General features: G+C 53.3%; 1 protein-coding gene across 1 annotated transcript; it reads right to left on the bottom strand.

The window, feature by feature from the left end:
• Nucleotides 1-1,056: 1,056 nt before the first annotated feature.
• ARRB2 (arrestin beta 2) lies at nucleotides 1,057-10,277 on the bottom strand. Its single transcript, XM_059668877.1, has 15 exons — nucleotides 10,131-10,277; nucleotides 7,003-7,033; nucleotides 6,398-6,458; nucleotides 6,271-6,315; nucleotides 5,861-6,057; nucleotides 5,523-5,582; nucleotides 5,048-5,115; nucleotides 4,793-4,928; nucleotides 4,263-4,347; nucleotides 3,455-3,527; nucleotides 3,046-3,183; nucleotides 2,209-2,292; nucleotides 2,034-2,113; nucleotides 1,878-1,932; nucleotides 1,057-1,607 (listed from the first exon to the last, which is right to left on the bottom strand). The coding sequence occupies exons 1-15, from the start codon at nucleotides 10,151-10,153 to the stop codon at nucleotides 1,514-1,516; spliced, it is 1,230 nt and encodes a 409-aa protein (XP_059524860.1). The 5' UTR covers nucleotides 10,154-10,277; the 3' UTR covers nucleotides 1,057-1,513.
• Nucleotides 10,278-14,985: the final 4,708 nt, after the last annotated feature.

Here is a 14,985-nt window from a genome sequence, read left to right as displayed (position 1 = left end):
TTCGACCGCTGGCTTAAAGCCTGTGGGTAAATAATGACTTAATTAGGTGTTATGAGCTGTAATCGGCTTGTATGGGCTGTCCTATCTGCCTTACCAGCTGCATCTGGAGCCACTTTGCTCGTGGCTCTTTGTCGTAGTCCCTCTGGCCTTCCAGTTCCTGAATAAGCTGTTCCTTTTTGCATTCACTCGTGGTGTTGTCATTGCCTGGAATGTGGACCTCCCCCCTGATGTTTCAGTTCTCTGCTCAAAGGTCACTTCCTCCAGGAAACTCTTCCCCAAGCCCCAGTCTAGGTCAGAGCTCCCTGTCACGTGTTCTTACAGCTCCTGTCCTCCTTTGGAGCACAGATATTGTCATTAAATAATTAGGGAGTGATTGAGTGTTTGGTTAGGTCACTGCTATGTCCCTGTGCTATGCCTGGCACATACTAGGGACTTAAAATCGAGAGTATTCATGGGATGAATGAGCCTTAAAGAGGAAAAGGAGAGAGAGTCTGTGCTACAGGAGCGGGAGTGGGTGGTGGAGGGAGGAATGTCAGGGGAGTGTTACTCTCTCCAGCTCAGCCTCAGGGTTTGGCCAAGCCTCAGGGAGTCTCTGATGAACATCAGAGTTGGATGCTGCTGCTTGGACTTGCCCACGGCAGCATGGCTCTCCGGCTGCCTAAAGCCTTGGCCTCCATGTCCCGATGTAAGTCCCAGGCTCCACGGAGAGTGTGACTTCTGTCTGGCGAGGCTGCCGCAGGCCTCAGGAGCAGTGGCAGCGGATGCGCTAGGTCAGAACAGGTCGCCCTGCGGTCACGTGTGGGGGCCGCACCAAGGAAGCGTCTAAGCTTGGTGGCTTTTTCCAAACTGTGCCCTTGAATTCGGACTGCCCAAATGAGGTGTCGATGTTTACCTTGGGACACAGGTACAGCCCAGTCACTCAATAAACAGTACTTGACGGCCTGTGGGCCAGGTGCCATGTGGGTACAGGGGAGAGGTTCGGTCCTCGCCCACAAGCTAACAGACTCATGGATGGGCACATTCCTCCAACGCTACAGAGAAAACACACACCCGCACGCCTATTAAAAGGTTTATTCTTTATGCTCAGAAACAAAGAAGTGGCCTTGCCCCTGCCAAGGGTCTCAGCTTGAAGGAATGGGAGGCAGACAGTGACAAGAGGGAATGAGTGTGCAGTTCTTTCTCCCCCCTTTTCCTACTATCACTCCTCTTTTCAGCATCCCCCTCCAAAAATTTTAGGTATGAACACAGCTTGCCACCCACTGGGGGGTTGGGGTAGCACAGCTGTAGTCAAAACATTAATGCCCATGTTCAACAGGAGATGGGTCCAGTGCGTATGGGGGGTGGTGGGTGGGAAATAGGAGAGGGATGGGGGGGAGGGGAGAGGTTGGCTGAGGAAGCTGCTGGAAGGAGGGGAAGGGAAAAGGAGCTGGGACCCACCCCAATGACAGTGGGGATCTTGGTCCTGCCCCTACCTCTCCCAGCACCGTCCACTCCCTTCTTCCAACCCCCCTTCCTAGCAGAACTGGTCGTCGTAGTCCTCATCCTTCATCCCCTTCAGCCGAAGCCGGGCAAAGTCCTCAAATACGATGTCATCATCTGTGGCGTAGCTTCGTGGTGGAAAATAGGGGTGGAGGCGAGGGCTTCAGACCCTCGTCTCAACTTCCCACTCTCCGCCCACAGACCGAGGTGTTAGAGCGGCAATGGGACCGGAGATATTTGCAGGAAGGGACAAAGAAGGGGCAGGTGATTTGATGACTCAACCATCCTTCCCCCCAAAGAGGAAAAAATGGCGGGGGAGGGGTAGAAGGTAGATTTGGGTATTATGGGAATCTTTGTCCAAGAGTCAAAGGTAGGAAGGGAGGGGATGAGGGACTTACTTGGTATCAAATTCAATGAGGTTGGTGTCCACAGGGGCATCTGTTTCAGGAGTAGCTGAGCGGAGGAGGAAAGTGGATGGTTGGGTGGGTAGGACCAGCTTTCTCCACTGGCCTGGCTTCGGGGCCTCCCTTTGGGGCTGGGGGTGACATGCTTACCTGACTGAGGTCTGGGGGGGGTGACGTGGTCATGGGGCTTGGGGTGCATAAGAACAAAAGGCAGCTCCACTGAGACATCCCTGGGGAGGGAGGGAGGCAGCATGAAGAGATGATGACAACGCAGAGCTGGAGGAAACCACGTCAAGCCCCACCCCGGGCTGCCCAACACACTCACCCACCGCGGGCCACCACCAGCTTCACCTTGACCCTGTACGACACCAGGATCCCCAGCACCTCCTTGTTGGCACCCTCTTTCACGCTGCAATCGGGGGAAGGAGCTGGATCATGGCCCACAGCCCGGCACATTAGCCCACCCTTAGGGCTCCCATCGGGACCCTGAGCAGGACCACAAACTCACACCAGCCGCAAGGCTCCAGCAGCATAGGCTGTGCTGTCATAGCCAAGGCCTGCACGCCATTCCTCTGCACAGAACCCTCCCGTGGCTGCTCATCTCTCTCCCAATAAAAGCTAAAGTCCTGTGACCTCACAGCCCTGAACTGTCTTGCTCTTCATTAGCCCTCCAACCCCACCTGCTACTCTTGTCCTTGTAGTTCATTCTCACTATGCTGGCCTCTAGGCTTGCTCTGAGTGGTCGTGCAGTGCACATAGAGGCTGGCAGCGGATTTCTTCAGACACACCGGCTCCGCTCACCTCTGGGTCTGTGTTTGTAGTTTCTGCCTGGAACACTCCCCCTACACGTCCATATCGCCTACTTCCTTTGGGCTCTTACTCAAAATTCACCCGTGGATTATGTCTTCCCTAGCAGCCCTATTCAAAGTTAACACACCCTGCCCCTCTCTCGGCCTTGCTTTTTCTCCTGAACACTGGTCACTAAGCATGCTTTATATCTGCTTTGTCTATCCTCCCTCCCCTAGAATGTAAGAGGCCTTTTGTCTCTTTTGTTCACTGATAGAGCCTGGCACCTAGGGCAAAACCTGGCACACGGCTGGTACTGAATGAATATCTATCTCCTGGGCTGCGAGAACCCTCCCCCCACAGAGCCCCCCCTCACATGGTGCTAGAAGCCAGGTTGGTGTCCTCGTGCTTGAGCTTCCCATCCAGGGCAAGGCCACGCTTCTCCCGGTTGTCACTGAGCAGCGGGGTTACGGTGTACACCTTGCAGAACGTGGAACTGGGAGATACTTGGTCACTGGACAAGAGAACAAGACAATTGGAGTGGCCGGGTTGGGTGAGGGGCAACTCCTAACCCCATCGCTAGCCCCTTCTCTCTCGGCACAAGTCACAAGGGAGTAGGTTTTGGCTCAAGCTGCTCAAGAAAATGAACAGCTCAGAGCCACCTGACTGGAGAGAATGGCCTTGAAAGTGGAGATGGTTTGGGAAGAATTCCACCCCCACCTCACATTCTCCCGGGTCTACTCTTCTCCCTTGAAGGTGGGACCCAGGGCTGTTCTGATACTCACTCTTGTTCGATCTGAGCCACGGGGCACTTGTACTGGGCAGTGCTGAAGAGGCAGATGTCGGCATACTGTCTCACTGTGGGGCGGGCAGGGTCAAGCAGCTCTGCATGGAGCCAAGACTAGCACCCCACTCCAGACCACAAGATAAGGGCCCAGGCCCCCCCCCCCCCCCCCCGGTCCTCCCTGTAGTAGTGAACACCTGATCTGTATCTCACTCTGGGACCGCTTAAATTCTTTCTTTCTTTTTTTTTTTAAAAAATTCTTTATTTTTTTAATATTTTTTTAATTGATTTTTTTACAGAGAGGAAGGGAGAGGGATAGAGAGTTAGAAACATCGATGAGAGAGAAACATCGATCAGCTGCCTCCTGCACACTCCCTACTGGGGATGTGCCCGCAACCAAGGTACATGCCCTCGACCGGAATCGAACCTGGGACCCTTGAGTCCGCAGGCTGACGCTCTATCCACTGAGCCAAATCGGTTAGGGCTAAATTCTTTATTTTTAAATATATTTCTGTTGATTTCAGAGAGGAAGGGAGAGATACAAACATCAATGATGAGAGAGAATCATTGATCGGCTGCCTCCTGCACATCCCCTACCCATAACCCAGGCATGTGCCTAGATTGGGAATCCCACCCTGAACTCCTGGTTCATAGGTCGATGCTGGCCGGGCAGAGCCTAAATTCTTTGAGCCCTGCTGGGTAGAGGCCCCAGGAAGAGGCAGAGAGGAAAGGACCCTTGAGCTGAGATGATGCCAGATCATGTGTGCAACTCCCTCCCCCAAGACCACGTTCCAACCCCCACCTCCTACCAGAGACTTTGATCTTCTTGATAGTCTTGGTGGAGTTGTTGGTGACGTGAACATTGACGCTGAGGGGCTCCCCGTGGTAGTACAGCTTTTGAGGGGAGGGAGGTCAAATTAATTGGTTGTTTTCACTGGTCCCATTATCAGTGTGCCCAGACACAAACACATTGCTTGGCCTCTTCCCTCTAAACCAGGGGTCCTCAAACTTTTTAAACGGGGGGCCAGTTCACTGTCCCTCAGACCGTTGGAGGGCCGGACTATAGTTTAAAAAAAAACTACGCACAAATTCCTACGCACACTGCACATATCTTATTTTGAAGTAAAAAAACAAAACGGGAACAAATACCATATTTGTATTTGCATGTGGCTCACGGGCCATAGTTTGAGGACCCCTGCTCTAAACCCAAGCCCACAGCAACTCTCCACAGCTAGCTCAGGCAGCCTCCTGTAAAAAATGCCACCTTCGCACGTGGCTTCACCCCTCCCCCAGGGTCTGGCCTGCACTGTAGCGCCTGCATCACTCTCTCACACCCCACCTCCTTGTCCAGGGAAGCCTCAAGGTGCAGGGACCGGTCGGACATGAGGAAGTGGCGTGTGGTTTCAGCTGAAGGCTGGGGGCCGGGTTTCTCTGGGGCAAACTGCACCTTTCGGATCACCAGCCGCACAGAGTTCCTGGGGGTGAGGGTTTATCCCTTAGACACCCAAACAGCCACTCCCACCTCCCACAGGGGCCGGGGCTCCTGGGAGCCGGGGTGGAATGGGCAAACCACAGGGGAGGTGGCTTCCCTCACCTTTTATGGCTTTTCTCTTCTAGTGATTTGGCACAGAAGGCTCGGATCTCGAAGTCTACGCCACAGGCCTAGAGGGGGAGGAAAAGTCAGGTCTTGCACAAGGCCCCTGCCATCACCACCACCACCGCTTCCTCCCTTCCCTCCTCCCTCCGTCTTGGGCAGGAACTCTTGCCCCATCCTGGTCTGAGGAGCAGAGGGCCTGGCCCTCCCTCATCCTCTGCCTGCTCAAGGCCTGGCGCCTGGCAGAGGCTTCATCCTGGCTGTGCAAGGTGAGCCCTGATACCCAGGTACACGCAGGTCAAGAGCAAGAAGCAGGGTCACACATGCGCAGTGGCCATCCCAAACACAGCCATGTCCACTGGGAACAATACTCTACCCTCCATCCCATCCTGGCTTCTCCATAGGCCACCCCCAGCTCATGTGCCTGCTTGGACCCTACTCTGCCCCACCAGCCTCAGAACCGTCTCTCCCGTACCTTCCCTGTGTCCTCTGGGCCCGGCTGCAGGGTGACGGAGCAGGGCAGATTCTGGGGTATCTGTGGCAGAGGGAAGGGGAGACTTCAGTTCCCCTGGGAGCCCCCAAGTCTTCCTCCCAATCTCCATTTAAGAGGCTGGAGAAGAAGTCCTGGGGATGAGAAGGAAAAAGGAGAGACCCAGGAAGAGGCAGAGGGGAAAGGGCCCTGAAGGGAGGTGGGTCTAGGTCCCTCCTTCCTGTTTCCTCCAGATCTGCCCATAACTGGTGCTTCACACCCCAAACACAGTCCCAGACCCCTTGCCCTGCAAAAGGTTGGGGGGGGGGGAAGGGCATCCTCACTGTGAAAAAAAAGGGGTGGGCATGCTGGCCCAGCTTCCTCAGCAGCCGGTCCTGCAGGCGGGTGGGGGGCCGGGGCGGGTTGGACGTTGGGGGGAAGGCCTGGTAGGTGGCGATGAACAGGTCTTTGCGGAAGGACAAGCCCAGCACATCCAGGTCTTCACGGCCATAGCGAAAGGCGCAGGTGAGGGTCACAAACACTGTCAAGGGAGGGCGAGGCGGTGGTCAGGAGCTCCCCTTCTCCAGTCCTCCCAGGGCCCAGCAGCAGCTGCTTCTCGGCAGCCGAAGACTTGCCTGAATCCTACACCTGGCTTGTGCCTCAGCCCTCCCTCTCTCTGGGGCCCCTCTCGGTGCCAGCCCATTTCGCATTCTCCCCCACCTCCCCGTGAGCCCCGAGAGTTGGGGGCCAGTACCTTTGCGGTCCTTCAAGTAGTCAGGGTCCACAAGCACCACGCCATCTAGGAAAGGGACATGTGAGCTGATTTCCCGCCAGGACCTCTCCTCTTGGGGGACAAGATGCCCCTTTGCGGGCGCACTTACCTACGGGATCCACTTTGTCCAGGTGATCTACAAAGTCCCGCTTGCCCAAGTACACAGTGAGCTGAGGATGGAGAGGGGTCACAGGGAACATTGGGCAGGAGGGGGGTAGGGCATCAGCGCCTCACAAGGGCTGTCCTGCCCGTGGTCTTCCCAGGCTGGGAGGTCCAGGGGTCCTGGTTTCCTCCCAGGAAGCTGGAAGGGGAGGTGGTGGGGCCTCGAAAGACCACCCCGCTTTGAGGCTTGTTAGCTCCTCCCTAATACCTTTCCGCACCTCTGCACAGCAATCGGATGTGTGGGCTGCGCGTGTGGGTTTGTGGGTCACAGCCAGAGAGGGGCTCTGGGGTAAAGGGGCCATGGCCTGAGGGCTGCAGGCATGGGTTTCTGGCTCCTCCCCCTCGGTCTTGCTTAGGGGCCGGTCCCCACCCAGCCCTGTGGCTGGCTTAGGCGGAGCAGCCTTTGTGGCAAGGGGCTTCTGGAGGGAAGGAAGTTGGCTTTTAGCTGTCACAGGAAGTGGGCAGACAGGGGTTGGGGATCATCGAGGGGCAGGCTGGGCCTTGTGGAGGGCCCCGGGAGGGTCAGGAAGAGAAGCACTGTGGGAGACTCACCTTGCAGTTAGGGCTCGACTTCTTGAAGACCCTAACAAAACAGAAAGGGAAACCCCACTGCCTCCCTCAGACTCAGCAGGGACCCGGATGCCAGGACCTTATCCCTCCCCATCCTCAGCAGCAGAGCTCACCCAGGATCCCTGCCTAGAGGTTTGGGGGCTTTGTCCAGCCCTCCCCCCCTCCCACTTTCCCCCAAAAAGGTAACCAGAGGTCCTTAACATTCCCATCTTGGCAGCCCCTCAAAGCTGGTTGTCATGGCAACCCCCCTCCACCCGCACTAGTTCCCCTAGTTCCCCTCCTCCACGCAATGGCCGCTGGTTGCCACAGGAACCACCCTGGCTCTTCCCAGAGGACCTCCCCCGAGGGGACCTGAATGGGCAGGTTGCAGTATTGTCTGCAAGAGACCTAACCCTCTTTCCATCTTCTCTGGTCTCCAGCTTCAAAGACAGCTGGAGTCCTTGACAGGCTTCGCCTTAAAATGGTTTCTACTCTAGGCACTTCCTAAGTGTGACCCTACTCCATGAACCTCGAATTCTCCCCATCTCTAATCGCAGCAGCTTAAAAGCCTGTTTCTCTTTCAAGGTCCAGCTCAGGTATCACCTCCTTTAAAAAGGGGATCAAGCCCAGACCCTGGTCCCTCCTTTGGGTTCATGTCATACCTTGTTTATGTGTTATGTGTGGCGTGATACCATGCCAGGGCAGTTAGCTGTGTACTGCCTGCTGCACTAGATAGATGGTGAGTATCAGAGGCCTTATTCCGTTAGGTATCCCCAACACGATGCCAGGCATACGGAATGATGATGATGCTAACATTTACTGCGTGAATACACCCAGCCCTGTTTAAAGCGTTTCATGTGTGTTATCTCATTTAATAACCCAACGACGGAGGTCCCAATATTCCTATTTTATAAGTGAGGAAACTGAGGCCCAGGAGCGGTCAAGTATTTTGCCTAAGGTCACGGGGTAAATGGTATACAAACAGGCGGTCTGACTCCGAGTCCATGCTCTTAGTCACTGAACTATCATACGGCCCTGCCTCTGTAATTGGCATTACGTGTGTTGGGTTGAGAGGGATTCACTTCCCAACTGCTACAACAATCCAGGCCTGCGCCGAAACCGGTTTGGCTCAGTGGATAGAGCGTCGGCCTGCGGACTGAAAGGTCCCAGGTTCGATTCCGGTCAAGGGCATGTACCTGGGTTGCGGGCACATCCCCAGTGGGGAATGTGCAGGAGGCAGCTGATCGATGTTTCTCTCTCATCGATGTTTCTAACTCTCTATCTCTCTCCTTTCCTCTCTGTAAAAACTCAATAAAATATATTAAAAAACAACAACAATCCAGGCCTGGGCTCCACCCGCTGCTGGAAGAGTGGGGAAGTGGCTGGCAGCTCCAAGGCTCCGGCCACTGGGGGCTTGTTCTTTGCTGCACCACCTCCCAATCCGCTCTGCCTCAGCGGTGACTTCTGGGAAGGGTCCCCAGATAGGAGAAGCTGAAATCCCACCCGCTGGCCTCTCCTTCCTCCAGCCCCACCACCCATTTCTGCTGTAATCACTTTACTTGCCCCTTCTTCCCAGAAGGCCAAGCTATCCGAAGGCCGTGAGGCAGAGGTTAAGGAGGTCCCCTGGGTATCCCCATCCAGTAAAGCAGAGTAAACACTGACATGACGGCCAGCTGGACTGAGCACCCCTCCTTGCCCCAACTTGGTCTGACTGCTATGGCACCATCCAGCTCTTCCTCTCCTTTGCTTCTGGTTTTCCTTTGTCCCAGTGTTTCTTCCTATTAGGAGCCCTGGCAGAGGACTGTGACATCCACAATCCGTTGGCCAAGTGGAGTGTCGGTTTGTGGTAATTGCCCTGGAGCAGCTGCAGGGCACCTGCCTTCTGGATCCTAACCCAGCCAACCTCCTGCCAGGCTAGGGAGAAGCAGCGTGTGTACACTGAAGCTGGCCAAGGAGGCGGAGTGTGGGGGTGACCAAAGAGGGGGGGCACAGAAGCAGATGCCCCCTCACACTTCCTGCTATTATCTACATTTCCTGTGGCCCAGAATTTGATGGGAGGAATTGTGCCAAATCAGCAATCCCCCTTTGGTCCATCCTTCCCTCTCCCCGAACCACATAACGGAAATCGGGGGCCTCCCTCCTCAGTGACTTCCCCTTTCTCTGGGTTGTTTAACCCCCAAACCAGGACACCAGTCCTTTCTCGGATGATCTCTCCCCAATACTAATTCGACTTGGTGCTCAGAAACCTGGGTTCTCCTACTCTATAGGCGGGGAGTGGTGGGGCTGATATGGCACTGTTTTGCAGAAGTGACAGCCCAGGACCAGGCCCCTCTTCCTGATCCCCTCTGGATAGAGCTACACAGCCCCAATCTTTTCCTCTTGCGCCTGCTCCCCAGGGCCTCAGGCACTCGCCCACTGCCCCCTTGGGGATGTTGGGTCACAACAGGAAGTGGATTGTGCTAGAGATCAAAAACCAGAACTCGGGGTGCCAGTGTAAGGAAGGAGCCTCGATTGCACATAAAACATCCGGGGAGTGGATGGAGTGCCCAGGGCAGATACCGCCTCCCCTCACCCCCGGGAAGAGGGGTAAGGCCCAGACTCGGGGAGGATCGCCAAGCGCTCAGCTCTCTTAAAATGAGGCTGTTGCTCCTAGCAACCCCGGGGAAGGCAGAAGTTTGGAAGCTGAGCTACCCGGCCCTCGGGACAGGTGGGGGCAGCCCCACTGCCTGTGGGGTACTGAATAGAAGGCTTCCTAGTGGCTAAGCACGAGTCTATGGGGATCCCCCTTCCGGCATCCAGCCTGCCCATATCCAACCCCTCGGGACCGGCCACCTGCTCTACCTTCCTGCGCCCCGGCATCGCAGCCTGCAAGGGAGAACCGAGTCGCCGGACCCCACATCCCTGCCTGAACCCAGACGCCGGTTTCCTGGGTCCCTTGAGCACTCGCTTTCTGCAGGGACTCCTCCGGCATGCGTGTACCCCCGCACTACCCCCGAGGACCTAGGCGTGCGGCCCCAGATGGCTGCCTCCCAGGCTCCCGATTCTCTCCCCAGGGTCCCTGTCTGTAGACCGTCCCAGCACCCGCCCGGAGCCGCTGCCCACGTCCCGCCGAGCGGCCCCACCTCCCTTACCTAGTCCCGGGTTTCTCCCCCATGGTGCGCGCACCCGCCGCCCGCCCGGTTCACGGCTCGCTCGCAGCCTCCCAGTCCGCTGCCAGGTCCCTGCTCCTCCCTGCTCCTCCCCACGCCGCTGCGCACGCGCGCCCCAGACTCTTTCTCCGCTTCCCCCTCCCCGCTAGGCCCCCTTTACCCCGCCCCCCCTCCGCCCCCGGATCCTGGGGAACCAGGGCCAGATGCGTCAGCCCGGATCGCGCGCGCTGCCACGCAGCCCGCCCTCTCCTCTCAGACACTCACAGTGATTGGCTCCGCCCCGCCCGCCGGTCCCATCCCTCTCGGGGGGTCCCTCCCAGCTCCCAGCTCTTCCCGCCCATTCTCCCCCATCCTTACCCTCCCCGAGGAACTGATTGGGCTCCCTTAAACGGAGGCGCCCGCCTTCCGGGAGAATAGAGCCCTCTGATTGGCTCCCGGCATCCAGACCCCTGCAGGAGTCTCCTCCCCTTTGTTTGCTTTCTCAGTGGCGGTGGGGAACACGGGGTTGGTGGGGCGGTGGAGGCGGTGGGGGCTGTAGCATGAGCTCAAGCGTGGTCTGGGCGGAGGGCGAGGGGGTGCACACGTGGCCGAGCGGTTCCAGCCGGGGGATGCGTGCTTTCGGTGCGCACCGCTTACTCCAGTGCTGGCAGCTTTCTGGGCCAGCCCTCCCACTTCTTTATTGTGGTGTGTCAGCTCCCCCTGGTGTCTGTCTTTGATCTTTGCAGGATTTCTTTGCCTACTTTCTCGGACTACTCATCTCCTCCATCCGCTCATGGCAGCTAACGTTCTTCCATCTACCCGTGCCTATTTTGTTCCAGTCACTATGCTAGGGCGATGGGGACACAGACATGAATGAACAGGACTCCTGCCTTCCTAGGATACTTGAGGAAACACATAAATAAGTATGATCCCAGGAATGCTATAATGGAGTTACGACTCAGAAGACAAAGCAGCTACTATTAGGGTTTTGCTGAGGTGGGGGTGGAGGAGTGCAGGCCGTCCAGAGGAGGGGACATTTGAGGACAATCTTTATGAATGGTGGGCAGAAGCTGAGAGAGGGCGTTCCAAATGCAGAGAAAGGCAAGGCACAGCCTGTTCTGAAGTGATTGTGGGGGTAAGACAAGGAGAGAGAAGGCTGAGAAGGAAGACTGGAACAGTGTGAAGGATTTTGCATAACAGGTAAAAAGGAATGAGACGGAGGCGCTTCTCTGGAGGAGGACACATGGGTCCAGTAGTGTTCCTTAAAGCAAAGGAGTGGCATGATGACATGTCTCTTTTAGGAAGATAATTCCGGGCAATGTGGCGGGTGGAGGGAGTGCAGCAAGGCTGTTGTAGTCTACAACTAATCGAGGGGAGATGATGAACCACAGAGTGGAGGGAAGAAGAGAGGCCAGGCCGACGGGTTATTTCTAGGGCAAAATTGACTGGATTTTGGGAGGATGATGGATGACTGACATTTTGGATTTAAGGAGCTACAGTATTTCTTCTTCCATCTCCTTTTCCATACTCTCGCTATCTTCCCCAAATGAACCAACTTCACACTCCCCCCTCCACTTTTGTATGCAACAAAAAGTAATACACACAAGACTGTTTCTGAGATCATCTTCTTTTGTTTTGTTTTAAATATATTTTTATTTATTTTAGAGGAAGAGAGAGGGAGAGAGAGATAGACACATCATTGATGAGAGAGAATCATAGATTGGCTGCCTCTGGCATGCCCCCTACTGGGGATCGAGTTCCCAATCTAGGCACGTACCCTGACCAGGAATTAAACTGTGACCTCCTGGTTCACAGGTCGATGCTCAACCACTGAGCCACACGGCATGGTCTGAGATCATCTTTTTTTTTTTTTTTTAATATATTTTATTGATTTTTTTACAGAGAAGAAGGCAGAGGGATAGAAAGCTAGAAACATCGATGAGAGAGAAACATTGATCAGCTGCCTCCTGCACACTACCTACTGGGAATGTGCCCGCAACCAAGGTACATGCCCTTGACCGGAATCGAACCTGGGACCCTTGAGTCCACAGGCTGATGCTCTATCCACTGAGCCAAACCAGTTAGGGCATGAGATCATCTTTAAGGTTTAAACACAGGCCTTGCCCACCAGATGCCACTTCCCCACCTTCAGTTCTATCACCAACTTCTAAGTTCACTGTTCACCTATTTCAGCGGTTCTCAACCTGTGGGTTGTGAACAATGAAAATACATCCTGCATATCAGATATTTACATTACGATTCATAACAGTAGCAAAATTACAGTTATGAAGTAGCAATGAAAATAATTTTATGGTTGGGGTCACCACAACATGAGGAACTGTATTAAAGGGTTGTGGCATTAGGAAGGTTGAGAACCACTGACCTATTTCAATATTTAAACATTTCGTGTAGACTCATCAATCACTTTTGTCAAAGGGTCATGACCAGAAGGTAATGAGATCTTTATTGCTACATATCTAAAGTGCTTTTGGAACTGAAAAGTAAGTGGTCTGCATGGAATGAAAACTATTGTATTAAAAGATACTAATCGAAAGACAACTTTAGAAAGATAATAAAGGCCAGGAAGAATGGAAAAGATATGCCCTATTCTAACTGAGAAAAACCATTACTATAAAGATGTAATTTATTGCCCTGGCTGGTGTGGCTCAATTGGTTGGAATGTTGTCCCATAAACTAAAAGCTCGCTGGTTTGAGTCCCAGTCAAGGCACATGCCTGGGTTGCAGGTTACATCCCTGGTCAAAGCATCCAGTTGATGTTACCCACCTTGATGTTTCTCTCTCTGAAATCAATAAACACTTAAAAAATCCTTTAAAAATGTCATTTCTCTGAAAATTTTCTATAAATTTAATGCCACATCAAAATAACAATAAGACTATTTTGTGCACAAAGATAATCTAATAATCTATAATAATACCAGTAAAAGCATAATATGCTAATTAGACCAGACGACCTTCCAGACGAAGCTGGGACTGTGAGGGAAGCCTGGGTCCTGGGTGCCTGCCAGCGGCTGGAGTGAAGCCTGGGTCCTGGTTGCCAGAGGGAAGTTGGTGCCAGCAGCTGGGGGAAGGAAGGCCTACTCTTACACAAATTGTGTGCATCAGGCCTCTAGTCTTCTGTAATAACAAGAGCATAATATGCTAATTAGACCAGACAGCTGAACGTCCTTCTGGACGACCTTCCGGATGAAGCCGGGGCTGCGAGGCCCAAGCCCCTTGCTCGAATTTCGTGCATTGAGCCTCTAGTTTGAATATAATAAAAGTCAAATCCAAGCCTGTAGTGCAAGGGTCTTCTTTTTTCTGTTCATACTGCCTTCTATCTAATCCTTCTTCAAGTCCTGGCATTCTGCCTCCAAAATACATTAACCCATTGGGTTATTTTTTTCTTTCTTCCTCTATTTCTTTATCTCCAGTGCCATTCTGGTCCCAGTCACCATCTTCATTTCCCCGCCCACCATCCTCTCTTACCTGGCCTGTTATGATAGCTTCTTACAATGCCGCCTCCTTCCCCTTCTCCTTCCCGTTCCCCTCCTCCTCCTCCTCCTCCTCCTTCTTCTCCTTCTTCTAATCCTCACTGGAGGATATGATTTTTATTGGTTTTAGAGAGAGAGGAAGGGAGAGAAAGAGAGAAACATTGATCAGTTGTCTCCCCTGTATGCCCTGACCAGGGATCGAACCTGAAACCTAGGTATGTGCTCTGACTGGGAATCAAACCTGCAACCTGACAGGTGTACAGGGTGTTGCTTCAACCAACTGAGCAACCTGGCCAGGCCACAGTGACTTCTTTATCGCTCTCCTTGCTTCCCTCTTAGCCCTCTAAGTCCCTTCTCCACTCACAACCAGAGTGGTCTTCTCAGTTCTTTTTTTCTTCTTAAATATTTTTTTATTGATTTCAGAGAGGAAGGGAGAGGGAGATAGAAACATCAATGATGAGAGAGAATCATTGAACGGCTGCCTCCTGCACACCTGCCACTGGGCATGGAGCCCACAACCCAGGCATGTGCCCTTGACCGGAATTGAACCCGGGATCCCTCAGTTCCCGGGCTGATGCTCTACCCACTGAGCCAAAACAGCTAGGGCTGTAAGTCAGTTTTTGTCACTCCTTGCTTAAAACCCTTCAGTTGCTCCCAAATATTATGTGAATGAAATGAAATCCCATTTTGCACTTCAGTCTAGTAGAATCCACATGACCTGGTCCATACTCACTTCTCTTAGCATAACACATACCATATGTATCAATTACATTTCCTCTCTTTCTCTATCCTTGAGCCAAACTAGCCCTCTTTCTATCTTCCAGCAAGCCCATTTCCACCTCAGAGCTGTTGCACATGTTGCTGCTTCCACTTAGAGAAACTTTCTTTTGATTCTGTATGAATGACATCATCTTTCCATCCTCAGAGAGGACATTAAAAAAAAAGATTTTTATTGATTTTAGAGAGTAAGGGAGAGAGAGAGAGAAACATCAATGATGAGACAGAATCATTGATCTGCTGAGGGAGGGCTTTCTTTTTAAGAAGTCCCCACTGCAATCCATGTCACCCACTAGCAAATTACCATGCTTATTTTTTATTTTTTAAAATATATTTTTATTTATTTCAGAGAGGAAGGGAGGGGGAGAGATTGAAACATCAGTGGTGAGAATCATTGATTGGCTGCCTTCCACATGCCCCCTACTGGGGGTGGAGGCCCCCCACCCCATGTGCCCTTGGTAGAAATTGAACCCAGGACCCTTCAGGCCTCAGGCCACACTCTACCCGCAGAGCAAAACCGGCTAGGGCCATGCTTATTTTTTAAATAGCGCATAGCACTATACAGAATTTATTTATTTTCTTATTTATTG

This window comes from Myotis daubentonii, chromosome 16 (assembly GCF_963259705.1).
Source record: "Myotis daubentonii chromosome 16, mMyoDau2.1, whole genome shotgun sequence".
NCBI lineage: Eukaryota > Metazoa > Chordata > Mammalia > Chiroptera > Vespertilionidae > Myotis > Myotis daubentonii.
Note: the sequence above shows the minus strand (reverse complement) of the source record. Positions and strands in the feature narration are given on the sequence as shown.